The sequence below is a fragment of the Musca autumnalis genome, unplaced genomic scaffold (genome assembly GCF_047663935.1).
Source record: "Musca autumnalis isolate F117 unplaced genomic scaffold, ASM4766393v1 scaffold_1, whole genome shotgun sequence".
Lineage (NCBI taxonomy): Eukaryota > Metazoa > Arthropoda > Insecta > Diptera > Muscidae > Musca > Musca autumnalis.
Window position 1 is genome coordinate 110,223,815 of NW_027411644.1, and position 24,634 is coordinate 110,248,448.

The window sequence follows — 24,634 nt, forward strand, 5'->3', positions numbered from 1 at the left end:
TTTCAATAATCGTGGATTTTTTAAAAATTAATTTTTCAATAATCGTGGATTTTTTAAAAATTAATTTTTCAATAATCGTGGATTTTTTAAAAATTAATTTTTCAATAATCGTGGATTTTTTAAAAATTCATTTTTCAATAATCGTGGATTTTTTAAAAATTCATTTTTCAATAATCGTGGATTTTTTAAAAATTAATTTTTCAATAATCGTGGATTTTTTAAAAATTAATTTTTCAATAATCGTGGATTTTTTAAAAATTAATTTTTCAATAATCGTGGATTTTTTAAAAATTAATTTTTCAATAATCGTGGATTTTTTAAAAATTAATTTTTCAATAATCGTGGATTTTTTAAAAATTAATTTTTCAATAATCGTGGATTTTTTAAAAATTAATTTTTCAATAATCGTGGATTTTTTAAAAATTAATTTTTCAATAATCGTGGATTTTTTAAAAATTAATTTTTCAATAATCGTGGATTTTTTAAAAATTAATTTTTCAATAATCGTGGATTTTTTAAAAATTAATTTTTCAATAATCGTGGATTTTTTAAAAATTAATTTTTCAATAATCGTGGATTTTTTAAAAATTAATTTTTCAATAATCGTGGATTTTTTAAAAATTAATTTTTCAATAATCGTGGATTTTTTAAAAATTAATTTTTCAATAATCGTGGATTTTTTAAAAATTAATTTTTCAATAATCGTGGATTTTTTAAAAATTAATTTTTCAATAATCGTGGATTTTTTAAAAATTAATTTTTCAATAATCGTGGATTTTTTAAAAATTAATTTTTCAATAATCGTGGATTTTTTAAAAATTAATTTTTCAATAATCGTGGATTTTTTAAAAATTAATTTTTCAATAATCGTGGATTTTTTAAAAATTAATTTTTCAATAATCGTGGATTTTTTAAAAATTAATTTTTCAATAATCGTGGATTTTTTAAAAATTAATTTTTCAATAATCGTGGATTTTTTAAAAATTAATTTTTCAATAATCGTGGATTTTTTAAAAATTAATTTTTCAATAATCGTGGATTTTTTAAAAATTAATTTTTCAATAATCGTGGATTTTTTAAAAATTAATTTTTCAATAATCGTGGATTTTTTAAAAATTAATTTTTCAATAATCGTGGATTTTTTAAAAATTAATTTTTCAATAATCGTGGATTTTTTAAAAATTAATTTTTCAATAATCGTGGATTTTTTAAAAATTAATTTTTCAATAATCGTGGATTTTTTAAAAATTAATTTTTCAATAATCGTGGATTTTTTAAAAATTAATTTTTAATAATCGTGGATTTTTTAAAAATTAATTTTTCAATAATCGTGGATTTTTTAAAAATTAATTTTTCAATAATCGTGGATTTTTTAAAAATTAATTTTTCAATAATCGTGGATTTTTTAAAAATTAATTTTTCAATAATCGTGGATTTTTTAAAAATTAATTTTTCAATAATCGTGGATTTTTTAAAAATTAATTTTTCAATAATCGTGGATTTTTTAAAAATTAATTTTTCAATAATCGTGGATTTTTTAAAAATTAATTTTTCAATAATCGTGGATTTTTTAAAAATTAATTTTTCAATAATCGTGGATTTTTTAAAAATTAATTTTTCAATAATCGTGGATTTTTTAAAAATTAATTTTTCAATAATCGTGGATTTTTTAAAAATTAATTTTTCAATAATCGTGGATTTTTTAAAAATTAATTTTTCAATAATCGTGGATTTTTTAAAAATTAATTTTTCAATAATCGTGGATTTTTTAAATATTTATTATCGTGCATTTTTTAAATATTTATAATCGTAGAATTTTTAAATATTTATAGTTGTGGATATTTTAAATATTTATAATTGTGAATTTTTTAAATATTTATAATCGTGGATTTTTTAAAAATTATTTTTTTTTTAATTATCGTGGATTTTTTGGAAAAATACTTTTTCAATAATCGTGAATTTTTTAAAAATTAATTTTTCAATAATCGTGGATTTTTTAAAAATTAATTTTTCAATAATCGTGAATTTTTTAAAAATTAATTTTTCAATAATAGTGGATTTTTTAAAAAAAAAATAAAATTTCAATAATCGTGGAGTTTATAAAATTAATTTTTCAGTAATCGTGGATTTTTAAAAAATTAATTTTTCAATAATCGTGGATTTTTAAAAAATTAATCTTTCAATAATCGTGGATTTTAAAAAAAATTAATTTTTCAATAATCGTCGATGTTTTTAGAAATTAACTTTTCTATAAGCGTGGATTCTTTAATCATTAATTTTTCAATTATCGTGGATTTTATAAAAATTACGTTCTCAATAATCGTGGATTTTTTTAAAATTAATTTTTCAATAATCGTGGACTTGTTATAAATTAATTTTTCAATAATTTTGGATTTTTTTAAATAATTTTTCGATTATTTATTTATTTTATTTGATTTGTTGATTTTTTAAAAATTAATTTTTCGATTATTTATTTATTTTATTTGATTTGTTGATTTTTTAAAAATTAATTTTTCGATAATCTTAAATGTTTTAAAAATTAATTTTTCGATAATCTTAAATTTTTTAAAAATTAATTTTTCAATAATCGTTGATTTTTTTTTAAATATATATTTTTCAATAATCATAGATTTTTTAAAATATTTATTTTTCAATTATCATAGATTATCGTGGATTTTTTAAAAATTAAATTTTCAAATAATTTTTTTAAAAAAAATTTTAAAACATAATCTTAAAATTTTTTAAAATTAATTTTTTTAGTAATCGTTGATTTTTTAAAAATTATTTGCTACAATAATGGTGGATTTTTAAAAATTAATTTTTCAGTAATCGTAGATTTTTTAAATACTTAGTTTTCAATAATCTAAGATTTTTTAAAAATTTATTTTTCAATAATCGTGAATTTTTTAAAAACGATTTTTTCAATAATTGTGGAGTTTTTAAAAATTAATTTTTCTACTTTCCCTCTGTCCAATTAGTGAAAACCCCAAACATCAACCAAACAACCCTCCCAGAAAATTTGTGATTTCCGTTTTGACAGTTGACTGACTTGCCTGCAGTTACTATTTCTCTGCTTAACTCTTGTTGATGATGTTTTGTCAAAGATTCTGGTCCAAATACTTGAACACGTTTTTTGGTGTACATGTTTGGGTTTCTGTTGCCATCATCACTGATTCTCATCAGTCATTCACAGTGGTACTTAGTACACTATTTGGCAATTAGGTCATGCGGCAAATAACTCTTGCCTACTACTTCGTCATCTTCTTCTGTATCCAAGCACACACACACACACCAAAACCTATTTTAAATTATGAAAGTTTAAGGGCTCTAAAGGGAGGGAGAGGGTTCTAAATCAAATCACACAAAAAAGAACAGCCAACTCCCTCTTTTCTGCAAATTGTTCCCAGGGCTGTTGTCATTAGCCTAGTCCCCCCCTCTAATGCGGAGTAATAGAAATAGTCGTAGAGAACATCAAACTGCCAGTTCTTCCGTTTTTTACAAATGCAGTGATTGAACAAAAATTAAGCAACCTGCCATTCTTGCAATGAGTCATTCACTCTTTCACTTAGTTATTCAGTTCAGTTCAGCTCACCTCACCCTTTAGTAGAAGCAGCTTAAATGAGGTGATTGACTTACTGATGACAGAAATAGCAGCAGCATTACAAGGTACCGCAATGGAAAATATAAGGTGGCGGGTAAAAGCGTTGATTTTACATGTCCTGTTGACCCCCCTCTCCCTCCCTAACACACCCTCCAACAAATCCGCAAATTCATTGAATTGAATGTTCGTTCGTAGGGCAAAAAATTGTATGCAAATTGCGGAAATGACACAACATGGTTAAAACTAAAACGGAAACTCAGAAAATGTCAAGTAATTCAGTTGTCATTGTGGCTGTTGTTGCCACAAATAAACAGGAACAACAACAGCAACAATAGGCGTAGTAATGCCTAAAGGTTATTCTCTTAAATTTTGTAAAATTTAATTTTTATTTTTTATTCAAAATTTACTCATCAATTCTTTTCTCTTACTCTCCTCCATTTCCAGATCACTACATCCACTGCCAAAAAACTATGGGAGAAATCCGACGGCAAAGGTGCCTCATCGGCTGGTGTTACCGGTGGCCCTTTAAATCCCTTGCACATTGGTGATCCACATGTTTGGAAAGATTCGCCATGGTCAACACAGACTGAAACCATTTTGCCGAGGCCACGTACATTTCCACAAGCGCCCGATACGACAGCGAGTGGAAATGCTGGCATATTAAGGTGAGCCTACATTCTTTGGTTTTCTCCATTTTTTGAGAACTCCAAAGGAAGATTAAAGATAATACAAAGCTTCATTGCACATTATTTTACGTGATCAGTATAAAATGAATGTCATTCTAAACTTGTCAATTAATTAAATGGTGGAATGGGAACCCTACCCCTCTAATGATTCTTACAGCTTTGCTTTCTAATAGTTAAACTGTAGTTGTTTGAATTTGGTCTGACACTGCCATATTTTTGTAGGCATAGCTTTGTTCTGGGCTTTTGGATCATGATTTCAGGAAGCATTGACTTGCCCACGAAAAAATAATGGAGCTTATTCTAAATGAAAACTCCCCCAGAGTTTTATCACCCCTTCCTATAAGTTGAAATGGCCGAAGACAAAACTCACAGGGTATTTCTATTCAGAATAACATCCATGGAGATGTGTTGCTGATAATTTAAAGATGATAGAGATGAGAGAGTGTTGATGTAGTTTTATGAGATGAGGGTGATAGGGTAGAGGTGATGAGATGATGGTGAGGTAGGAGATGTTGAGTTGATGGTGCAGCGCAGATAGGATGGAGATGAAGAGATTGATGCCAAGGCATAGATGAGAATGTTCTGGAAGAGTGAAAAGAGTCAGATTATTATTAGTTTTTAAGGGCCTTTGCCAAGCCATGATAGAGGTTTGGCAAAGTTGAGTAGAACGATGGGATCTACGTTAGACAGGAAGGTCAGAGTGTCTATCTCATATCTACCTAGTGTTCGGTATCTCCTTGTTTGCAACAAGGGGCACCTACAAAGCAGATGTTCGACAGTATCTATCTCCTCCGCATCTTCACATAGTCTGCAGTAGTCAATGCCACTGTCGTCCCACTTTGAAGTTAGGGACCTCACTCTGCAGTGACCTGTTATAAGTCCCACCGTGATTTTCATCCCTAACTTATCAAGTGAAAGGAGGGAAGCCGTTCTTTGACAGGCTAGATTGCCTTGGATTCCCTACAACCAGGCTCCAATAGCCATCTTTGATGTGCTCTCTCATTGAAGATCTCCCGAAGTTTGCCGATGTAGGGGCACATCGGTGGCCGAACGGTTTCATCAACTGATAAGTCGATAGACCTAGAGCCACCTCGAGCCAGTTCATCTGCTACCTCGTTTCCCATAATGTTGCTGTGATCCGGAACCCAACATAGCTTTACCGTATGAACTAACTGTATCCATAAAAAATCAGGAGTTATGTGAGCGTGTTTAGCTGACCAGTTAAAAAAATGTAGCGTGTCGAGCTGTCCCAGTCCATATGCAGGACATGTGTATCGTATCGTACTATCAATTGGGACACAATACGAAATGAGGCCGCTGCATCGTCCGGATCTCAGTTGGGCTAAAATCTCTCGTGTTTGCATTTTCAACTGGCGTTCTTTTGTCTAGAGGGTATGGTCTTCGAGTACGGAATATACACTATATCTTTGAATTGCCTGCGCAACTGCATCATTGTGTATGCTATATAAGCATTCCTGATAGGTTCATTAATCTAGAAGTTCTCCTTAATAACTTTTAACCTCTTTCTCTACAGCATGAAGATCTATCCTCCTGTGATTGGGTGGGAGAAGCATGTCCAAAAGATTATGGCAACAAGTACTACATCGACAAAATCTTGTTCTGCTAATACACCGGCAAAATCTCGCCTCGATATGAAGATAGTCAGTAAATTGGTTTCATGAGGACTCGCCCTGTTGCAGTCCTCAGGGCGGCATTCTGGCTGGTTTGAATATTCTTCCGCTACGTATTGCTAATAACAGACTGATCTATTAGTTTATAAGAGGTGAACTGGGTGATCTCAGCACCCCAAGTGCTGGTGACTAGCGACTTGAGGACCTTCTCCTGATGTTATCCCAAATAGCTGTGGGTTGCTCGACTTAAACATGCTATCGAATATTACACCCAATATCTTGGGGTAGTCAGTGGTTAGTTTGTTCAAGGGGGCCTTATTTCAGCCGTCCAGATAGATAGGAGAAAGGTACTAAGTCAACTATATAGATATTTAAAGTATCACATATGTCATCGACGATAGTACAATCATCCGCATACATTACGATCTATATGCTGTCCGGAGGCCGTGGATATCATTTCACCTTGCGGAACTCCCTGTTTAATTCAACGGGTCTTGAACTTCTTATTTCTGAATTTCACAAACGACTAGTGTCCACATATATATTTGATGTTTAAACAAGACTGTAGGGAAGTCTTCTTTATATTCTTGACGGGATCGAAAGGTCAAGAGCCACAATGACTGTCCCGTCGTATGGCTTGTTGTGGTTCGGTCCTCGACTGATATGTGTGGGTACTGTAATGATGTTGTGCTGCTGCGCATTTTGTGGAATCTGTGCTGATATTGGGCACCAGGGAAACTGTTTCTGATCATGGGCAAGAATAGTGTCTCTAAAATCTTCGTTATTATCAATTGCTCGACTAGCACTGTACCATTTTGGTCGTTGTCGGAATGGACTGAATGCCAAAGCTCATGAGCATTGACGCCCCTAGCACCAGACGATTTTGCCCTTGCGAACTAATGCCAGGCATATAATTGCGTCATCGGTGTCACATTAAGCACATCTACAACGGCAGTCCCACGCCCATTCCAAATATGGGTCACTAGAGTCAAGCTCAAGCGGGATAGGTCCGTACTGGTGCATAAAAAAGGCAAGTCCTCCTACTCATTCAATTTTACGATCTTTCCGCAGACCGTTCTAACCGTCGCAACGTTTTAAGCTACAGGTGGCGGTAGCCAGACAGTGCGCTTTGCAATTGAATTGCAGGAAGGATATATTTCCAAGTGTAAGGTGCTGTATTTGTTGCTATTAAGGAGACAATCTAGTGTCTAGTATTCTCGACGAAGTATCTGACGGTGAAGTTGGAAACACGGAGCAGCAATCAGTAACTTAATTACTATCGCAGTAGTCCTAAAGGGCTACCCTTAGCTTCGGAAGTGACCCCTTCCCTACATCCATTACATCTCACCGACACTGATATGTGGTGGATATGAGGTAGGCATACCGTGATATATTGCTACTCACATCGTAAATGTCGGAAAGGCCCTTTGTCGTGACTTTCATAGGAGATTCGGCAAGTTTTCCTCCATCACTCGATGTACGAATTTCGCTAATTCGAAGATCCATTATCGATATTAGTATAAATTCACTATCGGTGACTGTTTTCGGATCTTTTTTGACATTTCGGTTGCAATATCATATCGCATTCCTATAGTCACACTTTTCCACAGCTTCTTTACTCTTGGCGCCTTGAGAGGTCTTGGGATTTTTGACTCATCCAACTTAGTAATGGCTGCTTCACACTCTCCGACAATTTCTTCTATCTTGGCCTGTCTAAGAAGCAGTGGCTTATCGGTTTCGTCAGCCGATACATCCTCCCCCGTCAAAACAGGTTGAAATTGCAACGTTTTCGGCCGGACGAGGTAACTCAACCCGGCTGGGGGAGGTAGCAATAATTATGTCCATTGCTTCCTCATCGGTCTGTGTTAAGTCCCCCCTCGCTGTCTACTTGATTGTGTTCCACTCTGCTGCGTGGAGAAAATTTTTCCTCAAATTTTGTGGTGACTATCTTTGAAGAATCATTGTCCATGTTCCTAATCGCCAGCGAAAGGAAAGTTGAAAGAAAGAAAACACTTGTAGAAACAAAGACCAACAACGGTCGAATTATTTTTGTTTATTAGGGGGTTTATTAAAAGGTCTGATGTCCATACAGGATTGCACGGTGCTCTTGAATCGACTTTAAATGGAAGGTGCTTACACCTGGGAAGTTTTCTGAAATTACGGATTCAGAAACTACAATGTTCATAGATAAGAAAAATCAAAAAAAAAAAAAAACAATCGCTGGAGCACTTTTTAAATAAATCGCGATTCAAGTTGACACGTTTAGGGGTTTTTAAGGTTTTCACTATTTTACTTGGACACCGCAAATCCTATCGAAATCGGACTAAAGAAAATATTGTAGCTATGAAAATTCTCTACAGCATTGACCTTTGTGTTAGTTTCGTAAGTTTTACCGTTATTGAGATATAGAAGTTCAAATTGGGACAATGCATTGACTGTATCGTCTCCTTATAAAACAATGTCATGACTGCAATTTCCCAACTTAAACTTAATACATATCTCCAAACTGGTACAACCTAGGAAAAATTACGAAGATCAATCTTATAAAAAATTTTTACAGCTATAAGATTTTCTTTAGTCCCATTTTGATAAGACTTACCGCTTTCAAGCTGAACTTCTATATCTCAAACCTGAACTTCTATATCTCAAACACGGTAAAACCTACAAAAACATCATAAAGGACAATCTTGTAGAGAATTTTCACAGCTTCAAAATTTTCTTTAGCCCAATTTCGATACAACTTCCGGCTTCCAAGCAAAATCGCGAAAACCTAAAATAAACCTAAAACTGTGAACTTTATTAGTTTAAAAATCACTCAAGCGATTTTTTCTTGTTTTTTTTTTATTTTCTCACCTATGAACATTGCTGGTTCAAAATCAAAGCAAAATCGTGAAAACCTAAAAATCCCCTGTCAAATTGAACCGCGATTTATTTAAAAAGCGCTCCGGAAATTTTTTTGTTTTTTGATTTTTCTCATCTATGAACATTGCTGTTTCAGAATCCGCAAAACCTTCCCAAGTGTAAGCACCTTCCATTTAAAGTTGCTTCAAGAGCACCGTGGATTGATTTAGTGGTAAGACAAGATGTCGACTGTGGCATTACCTCCTTACCACAGCATCGACTTGAAAACTATGTCTAATACTCGTTGAGTCGCCCAAGTATCAACGAGGCTCCATTCGAATTCAGTTTGTACTCAACTTCAAAACTTGAAAAACACCATTGGGCAAGCGGTCGCTTAACATCCCGGTTTTGGGGGACCTTATTTAGGGTAGGTAATAACTACCTGACTCAACGGCTTGCAATGCTGTTTAGAGCGAAATAACTTTTTTTATGCAATAAAAAATTCTATGGTGACAAACAAAAATGACTAATGGGGAAAAGAGTGACTGATTTTGTACTTCGTAACATTTCGCTCTAACTTAAATCAAGTACGAAAATGGACTATATCGGACAACTTTTTCCGGTACCTCTCTATTTCAATATTTTCGCTTAAAAGCGGTTTAAGGGTTGTTCCAGCATCGTTTTGAAATTGTTACCGAAACTACTCCTCATGGTCCTGTCTACATTGATAGAATATTTTTCGTGAGCAAACCCATGCTTCTTGACATAATGGTTCAAAGGGTCTAAACAATCCTGCGGCGACCAACTTAAATCTCTGACGGGTACCATAACTATAGAAAGACATGACATATCGGTCAAGTCTTTCGGTACCCTCCGCAGCAAATTTCACCATTTTTCGTATTGAGATTTTTAGAGCAGTTAGTCCTCGTGGCTAACATTACGACAGTATAATTTTTTTTCGTCCACACTTCCTGAGATAATAACCCTAAAGGGTCTTCCGGTACGTCCTCCAATAAAGTGTAAATATGTAGGCATACGAACAGCTAGCTACCTGTTCGTGGATAAAATTTAAACTTTATTTCGGATAGTTCCTCCGCAGTAATTATAACAAGAGTATGTAATGTATTGGTAAAAACAACCCATACTAGATTTGCTTCACAGGCTGAGGGGAATATCTATGCCTGAAATGCAAAATGATACTTTTTACTTCCACTGAAAAAATTTAATATATGTTCTTTTTATTATTTTTCTCATTGCAGTCCTCGTGATTCAACAAGTGGTTTGGGTGTTAAAATGGTCGAATATGTTTTGGGTGGATCACCAACGAACAAAGAGAGTCCTTTGTCCGGACTTGAGCCGCGTTTGAGAGGACTGAAATTCGATGATAATGATAAGGTAAGTTGGCAAAAAATAAATAAATTTAAAAACATACTAAAGTTCTAGGTCTCGTTATAATGAACTCCAACAGTACCATCCCATAACCCAGCACAAATACTCGTTACAAACCCCTGACTTACCTTACCTTACCAGCTCTCTTTAATAAATAAACAAACAACTTCTTCTAGTAATGGAATAACCAAATACCACCAAAAAACCTGCCAGTCAACAAACAAACCGGCCCCGTAAAGGGATAACCTCATTACTTGTCAATGCCCTTTTTGTGCACAACTATATATTTTAATATTATTATTAGTGCTATTTTTGCTGTTGTTGGTAATTTTCATTCATTTACATTAAATTTTCCGGAATATTTTTGTCCAATTGTAAAACCAACATTGTAAACGATTGTAATTTGTGTGTTTGTCACCATTGTAAACACCACCGGCACAGCATCCGCAGCAAATGTGAATGCACAGGAGAAATGCAGCATCTCTACCCCATAATAAAATGATGGTAATTGAAACGGAAGTTATTCAGACCTGGATAATAACTTTGTATGTAAACATCACTTGACTACCTCACCCTAAGCTGTAAAACAAAATCATTTCTGACAACAAATAGAATATAGTTTTGACATTTACTGCATTTTGCTTGACGAAGTTTGCTGAAAATCCCATAGGAAAATATTGTCATTAACGAAAGGGTGGATTTTCCGATATTCGAAGCTTACACGTTTGCAGTATATCGATTTGAGATGAAAGAAGCGTAAATTCTGGACCTAACACTCCCTCCCCCCACAAAACATCAAAAATGTTGCCTTAGTATAGTTTAAGGGCTAATCGAGCATTATCTGATTTTTTACGACCAGTAGTGCTTGTTGTTCTGATTAGCGAGATATAGTATTTCTGTGGGGTAGTTCATTCTTTCTGAAAATGATAACTCTCGAATGGTGACCCCGATTTGAACTAAAATATGGCTATCAATTTTTTTATCGATCCAATACTTCTGGTACCTCATTTCGAAAATATTCGCTTAGGTTTAATGACCATTCAAATATTGTTTTGAAATTTTTGTATATCGGGTGTATGGTGTAATTCTTTTTATACCCTTCACCATAATATGGAGGGTATAATTCAATTTTGCCAGGATGAAATTTTAAGTCGATATAACCATGTCCGTCTGACCGTCTGTCGGTCCGTCCGTCTGTTGAAATCATGATACAGCTAGACATTTTTAAAATAGAGCTTTGTAATTTGGTATAGGAGTTTCTATTACTCCTAGGATGTTTGGTATTGCAAATGGGCTATATCGGTCCACGTATTGATATATCCCCCATAGAACGGTACCACCCGATTTCCGATATTTTGAAGGTTTTAGCCTCATTATAACACCGAAATGGCTAAAATTTGGTACTTAGTCTTCGTTGGGGGTATAAAACTTTCCCCCAGAAACTTGTCGGTACAGGTTTATGCTTTCATGTAGCCTCCATAGAACGGTACCACCCCATTTGTGGTATTTTGAATGTTGTGGCCACAATAATCCACCGAAATGGCCGAAAATTGATAATTGGTCTTCATTTGGAGTATTAAACGTTCCATATAAAAATTGTCAGTATAGGTCCACGCCTTCATATAGCCCCCATAGAACGTACCTCCCGATTTTCGGTGTTTTGAAGGTTGTGGCCTCAATATTCCTCAGAAATGGCTGAAATTTGGTATTTAGTCTTTGTTGGACTGAAATTCTGACTGAAATTCGTCGTTTCTATATAGCCCCCCAGAGAAGGGCACCTCCCGATTTTCGTAATTCCGAAGGTTGTGGCCACAATGATCCGCCGAAATTGCTGAAATTTTGGTATTTGGTCTGCTTTTGGGGTATTCAACGTCCCACAAGAAATTTGTGGGTATAGGTCCCCGCCTTCATATAGCCCCTATATAACGCACCTCCCGATTTTCTGCGTTTTGAAGGTTATGTCCTCTATATTCCTCAGAAATGGATGAAATTTGGTATTTAGTCTTCGTTGCTGGTATAAAACCTTCCGCCAGAAACTTGTCGGTACAGGACCACGCCTTAGTATAGCCACATAGAACGGTACCTCCCTATTTCCGGTATTTTGAAGGTTGTGGCCTCAATATTCCACCGAAGTGGCGAAGTGGTTGTGGGCACAGCAACCCACGGAAATGGCTGAAATTTGGTATTTAGTCTTTGTTGGAGTTAAAAGCCTTTCTGACTGAAATTCGTCGTTATAGGTCCTCGTTTCGATATAGCCCCCCCTAGAAGGGTACCTCCCGATATTCGTAATTCTGATGGTTGTGGCCATCAGGGTTTCGGAGTCGAGGTATTTTTGGCTTGACTCCGACTCCAGACGAGTTTTTTTCACGACTCCGGCTCCGACTCCGGGTCGACTCCGAGAGTGACTTCCTATACCACTAAAAATTAATAAAATGTGCACAATTTTTTAACTTTTTTCCTATATTTCGGACTATATAGGCTAATGTATTACATTTTTCTTACATATTCATTAGATAGGACATTCGTTCGAATATATTCGAACATATCAATATTGTTTCTGCCGAATCTTGCATTGAAAAATAGCAAAGTTAGAATTTTTTGTCGGATTTCCTTTTTTTGCACGAGTATATTCTGGACGGAATTCTTCCACGTGAGAAAATCTTTAAGCTTTCAAAATATGTGAAAATGAAGGGGCAATACAAATCATAAGGACTACATGCAATAAAAATTGTAAGCAATTAATTCATGACCAAGTTTCAAACTGGATGTAAGCCAACATTTTAGTGTACTTAGTCTTAAAAGGAGACCCCCCAGTTGTAAAGCTCAATAATAGTCCTTTTTCATGATTTTTTTCCGGAGAAAACTACGTAACTTTTTGGCAGATTTTTTTCCTCATCTGAAAGAAAAAAATACTTTGAAGTTTTGAGGTCGTCTTCGAAACCCTGTTTTTATTAAAACATTTTGCGGTGCCAACTCTAGCTCGAAAAATAAACCAATTGTCGTATATTTTTGTGGCCGATTTTGAGAAAAAACAGTTTATATGCTGCATACAAAATAAAATATGTATATTGTTCCCATCCAAAGCTCATACTAAGGCAATATTTATAAGTAGGGAGAAGACCAGTAAGACTTCTGATGAAAGAGGTTAAAGGTCCAATCTTAATTCGATTGTCATAGACTTTTACTTTTGTTTGCAAAAATCTAAAGAATCAATTGGATCAACAAAATAAGGATGAATAGACTACATTTCAGAAGATAGTAAATATCCTGTGAATTATCCTTTAACTTAGTATAATATATAATTTGCATACATATGCATATATAAATATTTCTTTTTCGATTGCTTGAGTGGAGTATTCCCCCATTGGCTCAACTTCATTTATTACCCTCTATTACAGACAGTAATGTTTTTCAAAACGAACTGACAGTGTTGCAAAATTTTACTGATCGCTACCAATATCATGATTTCATCCCGGCGAAGGGAATTATCAATTGGCTTCTCAGTTTTTGAAATGATGCCTTTTTAGCGAAAACCCGAACTCTTTAAGTGTCTAGTATTCTCATATGAATGAGAATCACACTCACTTTTCGGCTTTTCCAAAGAAACACCAAAATCAAAATATTTTGCAACATGTCAGCACGTATCAACTAAGAATTCTTCGAATTCTGTGAGTTGAAAAGAACACCAACACAGTTGCCTGTGAGGTTGTTATTGGAATTTTGTTTTTTTTGTTTTTATCATCGCTCATTCTAATGATGGCATGGCCTAGCCAACGCAATCGCTGTATCCCGCTACCCTTAATTATATTGATGTCGTTGTATAGAAGATACAGCTCCTGATTCATACGTCGTCGATATTCTTTCTAAGAATTGTTCTCTCAAATTCATCAAGCACTGTTCTATCTGCTTGTGCAAGTACCCACGCTTCGGAACCAGACATTAACACGTGATTTGATTTAGCCCAATTCGTCCGTCTTGCTATCAACCGATTCGGTAATACTATTTTGTCCAAACTAAGATTAAAAGTTCAAAATTTATCACTTAAATCATCGTGGGCATGATAATTCTGGAAGGCAGTAGCCAATTTGGTCCATATTTCACGCCTCATAATATTTCTGCCAGACATAGATCAGCACGAAGAAGAAATATGTCGGTCAACTCCTTCGGATACCTCCCACACTAGAAGTGAACTTTACAACTAGCTCTACAATTGTTAAGATCAGCGGTACAAATTTTTCCTGAGATAATGCTTTAAAAAAGACTGAGAAACACGAATTGTGTATCCGATACCGTTACATTTCTGCAATGCCGTAAAATTTTTTTCCATCAAATTCCCTCACAAAAGTTCAGCAATTTTCTCTTAAATACAGTTAAAGAACTGTTCGTGGATTTTTTTTTTTGAAATTGTCATCGGAGTTAATCCTCCTTGCGTTTCAGATTTTTCGATAAAATATTTTTTATTCAGCAAATTTTGACAGCAGTAAAACTCGACTTTCAAACTCATTATTTGTACATGGGCAAGCCATAGGAAGGTAATATTTCCTTTAACACAATCCCATGGCAGTGGGTTCTTTGCATCGGATTGAGCTGAAACCATTGTGTTTCGTCTGCCAACCCAGCATCAAACATAGGCTTCTAAGTTTCTATGCTGCTACAACAACAACTTCCTTAAAAATGTTTCGATTGCTCACGCGCTTACCATGCCTAAAAATAATTATAAGGTCACTTCTACTACTTTCTTACTTGAACGAGGAATTTTCCTGTCATTGCTTATTATTACAATATTAATTATAAATTGTTAATTAAAATCTATTATTTTTTTCTTCTAATTCTAGTCGCACGACGATAAAGAAAAGGCCAATTCACCATTTGACACAAATGGTATGAAGAAGGATGATCAAGTAACAACAACGAATGGTGTTGTCAATGGCATTGACGATGACAAAGGATTCAAGTAAGTACGAATTTAGGCTGAACAAAAGATAAGAGAGATTAGAGAGAGAGAACACATTTCTAGGTGGTTAAATACCAGATTATTGTGATTTGTATTAAATTGAGTCAGCGTTGCCAGTGCTGATTCACAATCATGTAAACATTGCGATCTGTAGAAGCTCAGTAACATTAGCTACACTTCCAATTTCAATCAGGCTTTTATGACATGATCCTTGTTTTCGGAAAATGCAGAGAAGAGGGGTTGTCGCATAAAAAAATTCGACATCGATTTTTTCCCTTTAAGTTAAAATCAGTTTAATGTACATATGTATGTCCGCTCACAATCTCAGGACCTAACCCCAACAATTCTTTAAAAAATTTATTTTATTATTAAGGCGAAACATGATTTCTAGACTTCTGTCCTATGAACTCGGAGACGCGTGACACGAAACTCGAGATTTTAGAGGAAGTTCGACATGCAACGGCATGACCGACGCACAACAATCTCTAATTAAAATGTTCTCTTTAAATTTTCCTCGACATAACTCCCAAAAATTTTCTTCCACAGTCTGAGACTTGAGACTTCTGACCTTCTATGAACTCGGACATAACTCCCACCATAAAAAATTATATGCACGCGTGACACAAAACACGAGATTTTAGAAGGAAAAAAGACACCTAAATGTTCTTAAAAAATTTTTATGGTCGTATGTGCAAAATCTATAACTATTCGGCGTTGGTATGTATCATCGATATGAAAAATATATATACATATATAACCATGTACGGACAACACTACGTAATAAAATTCCATAACTGTAACCACAAATATTTGCCATGATTTTTTTTGTTTGAATTTGTATGTGGTGATTGTCATCATCTTTACAAGCAAATAAGGTAACCGAGTAATCACTCAAGACTCAACTCAAGCAAATCTCCATCACTGGCTATTGCAGCATAGTTGAGTAACAGAGACGACCGTGGCATGTTGTTATGGTTGCTGTTGATATGTGGTTATGTCAAATGTTGTTGTTGTTGCTATTGTTTACAATCACGATGTGGTGAAGTGCCACTTACTCATAGTCTGGTCCCTGCTGAGCCGCCTCTCAATCCCCCTTTGGAATCTCATATTCCTTAAATAATTGTTAATGTTATTGTGTGTTTGTGCTGCCAACAAGCTGCAATGTTGCATGCTGCAAGAAAAAACAAACAACAAAAACTAACCACAAATATTGCTAACAATAACCAGCCACCAAACATTATGCTGCTACTCTGACTGCCTGCTGCATCCAGTCAACCAGCCAGGCAGCCAACCAGACATGCTTTTGTACAATCCCCAACTTGTTTGTAATGGCATTGACATTAGAACTATCGAACTGGTTTCTTCAAGGTTTCGCTTTTCTGTTTCTGTTTTTTCTTTTCTTTAAAACTTCTTTTTCCCAGTTGGTCTGACTGGCTGGCTGACTGGCTCTTGTGGAGTAACGAATGTTGTGTTGTTGGTTATGGTGGATATTGTGATGTCTGCACGCCGTCGCCGTCATTTTATGCTTCAATGTCTTAGTTTTCAGTAGGCTGCCAAAGCAACCCACCAAGCAGCCGGTGCAAAAATATTACAACAAAAGTAATAACTATACGACGATGACAATAGCAATCATCACATAACACCAAATAGCAGAATATTGACTTGATTATGGTTATATTAGGCTGGATTCTGAAAATTTACAGTGGGGAGAAATGTAAAGAAAGGGATTTGTGTGGAAAAGGTTTTTTTCCTATAGAGGATGGATATTTCAGGATATATGTTTTCCTATAAAAGAAATCATCTGATCCTTAGGCCCTTAGAATTTATTTTTTCCTTCAGAAACATTCCCCAAATCCAGATGATGTTTTTTTCTATAGGGGAAGGGTTTTTGAGGATATATATTTTTTTCCTTTAAAAGAAATCATCTGATTCTCAGGTCCTCAGAATTTATATTTTCCTTCAGAAATATTCCCCAGATCGCGATGATTGTTTTTTTTCTATAGAAGATGGGTTTTTGAGGATATATTTTTTCCTATAAAAGAAATCATCTGATCCTCAGGTTCTTATAATTGATTTTTTTCCTTCAGATATATTCTCCAAATCCTGATGAATTATTTTTTTCCTATAGAGAATTGATTTTTTGAGGATATATTCTTCCTATTAAGGCAATCATCTTATCCTTAGGTCCTTAGAATTTTTTCTTTCAGAAATATTCCCCAGATCCTGATGATTATTTTTCCCTTTACAACGTGGTATCCCGAGGATATTTTTTCTTATAAAACATTACCGGATCCTCAGGTCCTTACAATTTATTTTTTTCCTTCAGAAATATTCCTCAGATCCTGATGATTGATTTTTTTCCTATAGAGGATGGATTTTTGAGGATATAATTTTTTCCATTTTAATCTGATCCTCAGGGCTTTAGAATCTTTTGCTTCCTTCATAAAAATTCTCCAGTATCTTATGATTAATTTTTTCCTATAGAAGATGGTTTTTTGAGGAAATATGTTTTTTTTCAGAAATATTCCCCAGATCCAGATGTTTTAATTTTCCCATAGAGGATGAATTTTTTTCCTATAAAAGGAATCATCTGATTCTCAGGTCCTTGGGATTAATTTTTTTTTCTTCAGAATTATTCCTCAGATCCTGATGTTTGATTTTTTTCTGCAGATGTATTTTTGAGAATATATGTATTTTTCTATAAAAGAAATCATTTGATCCAAAGGCCCTTAGAATTTATTTTTTTTTTGTCCTTATTCCACAGATCCTGAAGATTGATTGTTTCTTTTTCCAATAGAGGGTGGATTTTTGAGGATTTAATTTTTTTCCTAAAAAAGAAATCATTTGATCCTCAGTAGTGGGATTCTCTAACTCATTTTTTGAGTTACCGACAAATGTCGGTAAAATTAAAATGCTTATAACTTCGGTAATTAACAATGTTTGTCGGTAAGTTAGCGACGAATAAATAGTAGTCGCAAAGTTCTACCGATAGCAAGAGTGTTGTCAACTTTAATTTGAATTTTTCATTCATAATTTTGCGTTTTAATTTTATCGATTTTTGTCGTTAACTCAAAAAATGAGTTAGAGAATCCCACTACAGGTCTTAGAATTTACTTTTTTCCTTCGGAAATATTCCCCGGATCCTGATAGTAGATTTTTTCCTCTAGATTATGGATTTTTGAGGATGTATTTGTCCTGTAAAAAAATCAAATAATCCCCAGAATTTATTTTTTCCTTCACAAATATTTCCCAGATCCTGATGATTGATTTTTTTCTTATAGAGGATGGATTTTTGAAGATATAATATTGTTCCTATAAAAAGAAATCTTCTGGTCCTCTGATCCAGTATCTGATGATTAATTTTTTCCTATAGAAGATGGGGGTTTGAGGAAATATTTTCTCCTATTAAAGAAATCCTTTGATCCTCAGGTCCTTAGAATTGATTTTTTTTCATAAATATTCCCCAGATCCAGATGTTTTATTTTTCCCGTAGAAGATGGATTTTTGAGGATATAATTTTTTTCCTATAAAAGCAATCATCTGATCCTGAGGTCCTTACAATTTATTTTTTCCTTCAAAAATATTCCCCCGATCCTGATGATTGATTTTTTTTTTGCTATAGAGGATGGATTATTGTGGATATAATTTTTTCGTATAAAAGAAATCATTTGAACCTCAGGTCTTATTATTTTCCTACGGAAATATTCCACAGATCCTGATGATTGATTTTTTTTTTTTTTTTTTTTGAAAAGAATATATATCCCATAAATAAAATCATCTGATGCTCAGGTGCTGTGAAAACCCCCTTTTAGTCACTATGTGTAGTGGCGGGTGCGCTCGCCAACTCTCGAACCGGATACTGCGTTCGTCCAAACATTGATGAGTTACTTATTGGTCAACTCCTTCCAGTACCTGCCCCCACTGAAGTTCAAAAATATTCGCTAAAATGGTTTAAAGTAATTTTTTTATAATTTTTCAATAACCGTGTTTTTTTAAAAAATATTTTTTCAATATTCGTGGATTTTTTAAAAATTGTTTTTTCAATAATCGTGGATTTTTTAAAAATTAGTTTTCAATAATCGTAGATTCTTTAAATATTTTTTTCAATAATCGTGGATTCTTTAAACTTTTTTTCAACAACCGTGGGTTTAAAAAATTTTCAATAATCGTAGATTTTTTAAAAATTTATTTTTCAATAATTGTGAATTTTTTAAAAATTTATTTTTCAATAATTGTAAATTTTTTAAAAATGTATTTTTCAATAATCGTGGATTGTTTTTAAAAAAATATTTTTTTCAATAATCGTGGATTTTTAATAAGATCATTTATTTTTTTATAACATTTATCTCCAATAATCGTTGATTAAAAATTTAAAAATTTTCAATAATTGTAAATTTTTTAAAAATGTATTTTTCAATAATCGTGGATTGTTTTTAAAAAAATATTTTTTTCAATAATCGTGGATTTTCTAAAAATGTATTTTTAATAACGTGATTTTTTTAAATTATTTTTTCAATAATCGTGGATTTTCTAAAAAAGTATTTTTAATAACGTGATTTTTTTAAATTATTTTTTCAATTATCGTGGATTTTTTAAAAATTTAGTTTTCAAAAATCATGTTTTTTTTTAAATTTATTTTTCAATAATCTTGAATTTTTAAAAATTATTTTTTCAATAATCGTGGATTTTTTTTAATTTACCAAAGAACCCTCCCAAAATATTTGTGATTTTCTGTTTGACTCATCTTTAGTTGCTTCTTCTTCTGTATAGTTCTCAAAATAATTTTCTCCTATAGAAAAATCACTTCAGATCCTGATGATTAGTTTTTTCCTTTAGAAAAATTCTTCAGGTCCTGCAGATAATTTCTTCCTATTTAAAAAATCTGCAGGTTTCGACGGTAGACTTTTTTTCTTAAAAAACAATTTTTGAGGTCTTGTGGATTTTTTTCATGAAAATATTTTTTTCATATGATTGTTTTCCATAGAATGAATATCTTCGTCATAGAGACCAATTAATTATTCGTACATTATTTTTCCCCTTTCTATTCAATTTTCATCTGCACAGTGGTCCCATTTGTATGGAAAGGAGTGCCAAAAATAGTTCTAATCGAGTTAACGCCTCGAAATTTTAAACATAGTTTTATAACGAGCCCTAAAGTGAGAAAAAAAATTTAGTGGATGTAGGTCCACATTTGGGTGTAGCCCCCATATAAAGATACCCCCGATTTTATATATTTGATTTCAGCCAAATTTTCCAGTCGATTTGGCTGTAATTTTGCATTTTGTGTTCTGAGGGAACAACATACCACCTTGCAGGAAATGTTCAATATAGGTCGACGTTTAGGTATAGCTCCCATATAAACGTACCTCCCTATATTCGGTATTTTAACGATTTTAGCCAGATTTTCTAACCGAGTTGGCTGTAATTTTGTATTTTGACTTCGGAGGGAAGATCATACGTCCGTGCAAAAAATGTTTAATATAGGTCCAAGTTTAGGTATAGCTTTCACATAAACGTACCTCCCGATATTCGGTATTTTGACGATTTAGCAAAATTTTCCAACCGATTTAGCTGTAATTTTGCTTTTTAAGTTCTGAGGGAACACTATACCTCCTTGCAAAAAATGTTCAATATAGGTCCACGTTTCGATATTGCTCCCATATAAACGTACCTCCCGATTTTCGGAATTTTGGCGATTTTACAGGCGTGGTATAAGGGGAATAACTTACAGGGTGGCAGATGGTGGCAGCTGGAATTCTTTTTATCGTAAACTAGAGACTTTCTCCTGTATTTTAAACAAAATATGGTCTTGCCTTACCGGGCCAACATTAGTAAAACTCAACATAAATTTATAGCAATGATATTAAAAATAGCACAAAAATTCATTTACAAAGATTTTATTTTTAAGGAAATTAGAAAACGAATTTTGAATTTTTTTTTCGTAAGAATATTGTCAATGCCATCAACTATAAGTTTCATTTTGGAAATTGTACATTTACCTCTTAATTTTTTTATAATTTCACTATAATTTGCGGATCTTTTTTCGTTTTAAAGGTACCACATACAAATCTCAACTTCTTCGACTTAACTTGGCATATTACCGCTGTAAATTGGCAAAAATAATACTGGATAATAAAAATTTAATGTGTTTAGAGAATATTTATTTCAATCGCAATCAAATTTGTCGACACAAATTTTTCGATTTATGTCCACGGGCGGAATCACAGTGCACTGTACCCATTTAGCCATGTAATCCTAGACATTTCAACACATTTGCGCTGCTCTGTATATGTGCCAAAATGGTAGACTTGTTTGCATTACTTCTTTGTTTACGTCGTCGTTGACTTGGTTATATTTTACCGGTTATCGGAGAAACTTGTTCATTTCCTTTTTTCTCCTGACTATAGCAGACATCTCTTTCCCCATCTGTGTGTGTTTGTGTGAGAATATGTATGACACTATATGGCGGCTGTCTACCAAGAACTTACTTGGTATTGTGTCTACATCTTACGAGTTTTCTTCTTCTGCTTCTTCTCCAGCAGAGTCTCATGTGTGGAGTGAGTGAATGTGCATATTTACAGCTTTATGGTTTTGACGACACTTGTTCGTTCGCTTAGTTATTATCCAACAATGCCAGCTTGCCCCTCCACACATAACTTGGAGTTATGGTATTACGCTGGTTTTTTGGTTTCCTTGTTTAATTCTTCTTATTCTTCCTCTTCTTTATTGTTATTGTAGTTTTGCAAAGTTTTCTTATTATTACAACATAGTTTTGGTTTATTCAGTTTTAGTTTTAGGTTTCATTTTCATTTCTTTCCTCGTTGTCGTTCTTTTTCGTTTTTCTTCATTTACGATTTGCCAATTTCTTGTTGAAAACTTCTAAAGTGCTGTTGTTGTTGTTTTTATGTGATTTCTTCTACCTCAACTTTGCAAGTTTTTCTTCGGTTTTCTTCTTACATAACTCTTACTCTTAACTTTTCGCTTTTCTTTAGATTTGTTTTTGTGTGCTTTTGATGACAATGGTTGTTGGTTGGTTTTGTTTTTCTTTTTGTCTGAATTGTTATGAGGAAAGGTAACCGGTTCTTTTGTTGTTGTTTATTTAGCACACATCGGACTTCATCAGTTCTTGAAACTGTTTAATGGTGATTTATGTTAAGTATTATTTAGCAAAGATTTCTGTAGGTTTTTTTTCCTAATATGGGGAAAAGTTCGTAGACATTTACCTTCGTAAGTGCTTTTTATTCTGCCAGTGAAGTTTTTCAAAGTAAGGCTATTGAGATTCCTGGGGAATTCATTACTTAATGCTGTCATATTTCATATAATAATGGAAGGGATGTGGTTAGAGAATAAGAATAAATTAGAATTAGTCAGTCAACTTATCAAAATAAAAAAAGAAAATGAATAACTACTCAGTAAACTGAGAAGTCATTTGTTTTTAATAGAAACATGTAAAAAGAAATAAATCGAAAGATTATGCCCTAGACAGACGACGGCGTTAATTTGCATTACATGTCTTAATTCAAATTAATTCGTGCATTATACCCTAGACAGAACAAAACAAGTAAAAAAGTATCAGTCGGCTTTGCCGACAGAGATATACCCTCAGCCTGTGTATATTGAAACAACTTTTTCCCAAAATACGTATGTATTTAGGGGGTTTTAAAAATTTGGGGCATTTGAACCGACAAAAATGTTAATTAGGATAAAGATCAAAAGTTTTGCGGAAGATCGACATTGACCGTTATGGAAGTGGATCTCCAGCCACAACATATGGTGCCATAGGGGGTTTTTAACTCTTGCCCCTAAAAAAACTTTTAAAATCGTAATTGAGGCAGCGAATGCAAGTTGCTCCAACAAAAATCAAAGTGATTCGATATTAGGTCTTAAAGTGAACTTATCCGAAATTTTGTGTGGGAGGTACCGGATGGAGTGGACAAGTATAGTCCATATTTGAACCTGATTTATATCTGATAGATATATTAGGATGTTTAAAGTATAGACCAATTCGGCCACTCCATTCAAGAGTTACCGTACGAAAAATTTTTCCGAACATTTTTTAACTTTTGTGGGGGAGGTACCTGAAGGAGTGAACCGATATGGCTTATCTTGAAACTTAAACTATGTTTGAACAAAATATTACTAAGGCCCTATTTTGGACCGAATCAGCAGATCCGTTCGGGAGTTATCTTGCGCCCCAACCACCTCAGACGGTGTCATAGGGGTTTTATGCAACTTTCAGGCTATTTTCTCAGGAAGTATGGACTTGCCCCTGATGAAATTTGTACCGTCGTATGAAGGGCAGTGAATACAAGTTGCTAAAACAAAAATCAAAGCGATTCAGGAGATGGTCCTAAACTGAACTTTTCCGAAATTTTGTGTGGGAGGTACCCGAAGGAGTGGACCGATTGAGTCCATATTGAAACCTCATTTAAGTCTGGTACACATTTCACGATGTGCAAAGTATGGACCAAATCGGTCACTCCCTTCAAGAGTTATCGTGCGCACAAATTTTCCGAACATTTTTGAAATTTTGTGGGGGAGGTACCGGAAGGAGTGGACCGATGTTGCTCATCTTCGAACTTAAACTAAGTTTGGGCAAAATATTACGAAATCCAAAATTTGAACTGAATCGGTTCATCCGTTCGAGAGTTATCGTGCGCTCCAGCCAGCAGGACAGACAGACAGACGGACGGACATGGCTAGATCGACTCCAAATTGTCTGAAACACATTTCGTCCAAACATACTTGGGGTCTAAAACCATTATTTCGATGAGGCACATTTTCATCGTATCAAAGTGTATATACCCTCCTTAGCCTAAAGGCTGAGGGTATAATAACTGCCTTAATTCAAATTAATTCGTGCATTATCCACATTCTTAATGCACAAAATCAAACTGAATTTAAAGGGCATTTAGTTATTTCAACTTGGCAATACCGTAGAAGAGAGCCCATATTCCTATGAGGGAGAGAGCATATTCATGCTCTGAGACACAAGGAAAACAAAAATACAATGCAAACAACAAAACAGCAATCAGGCGTTTCGTAAATGCAGAAACTGTCGTCTGTCAGGCTAAAATTAAATGCAAATCTTAATGCAAATTAACGCTGCCGTCTGTTTAGGGTATTATCAGGAATGCACAAAGAGGATCTGACACATTTTCTCTTAAATATTTCACACTGCATTTTTGTTGGCTTTTCTGAACTTTTTTATGTTATAAAACTTTAATTGTATTCTAAAGAAAACAAATTGTAGGTGTATTGTTTAATAATATTTATAAAACAATGTGTATATTTTTGATTCGGATTTTATGGCCTCATCTAAACCGGGCTAACTCTACACTTATTTGCATTTATCAGGCCTTTATCTCAGAAACGAATAGGAATTTGTCCTTGCTGTCTTTAGCAATATTGTAGCCCCAAACTAATAGAACTTATCTTTTGAAAAAAAAAAACCGCATAAAAAACTCCATCTATAAAATATAGACAATTTTACATAATTGCTGTAATTCTGGTCAGTATCGGCTAAACTATT

The 24,634-nt window shown here is 33.8% G+C and overlaps 1 protein-coding gene across 6 annotated transcripts in view; it reads left to right on the forward strand.

The window, feature by feature from the left end:
• LOC141404703 (maternal protein pumilio-like) overlaps positions 1-24,634 on the forward strand; it is a 551,168-nt gene that overhangs the window by 155,483 nt on the left and 371,051 nt on the right. For all 6 annotated transcript variants that reach the window (XM_073988353.1, XM_073988318.1, XM_073988350.1 and 3 more), the window contains exons 4-6: positions 4,046-4,266; positions 10,019-10,154; positions 14,984-15,102. In XM_073988353.1, the coding sequence (XP_073844454.1) occupies positions 4,046-4,266; positions 10,019-10,154; positions 14,984-15,102 (476 nt within the window). The remainder of the gene's footprint in view (positions 1-4,045; positions 4,267-10,018; positions 10,155-14,983; positions 15,103-24,634) is intronic.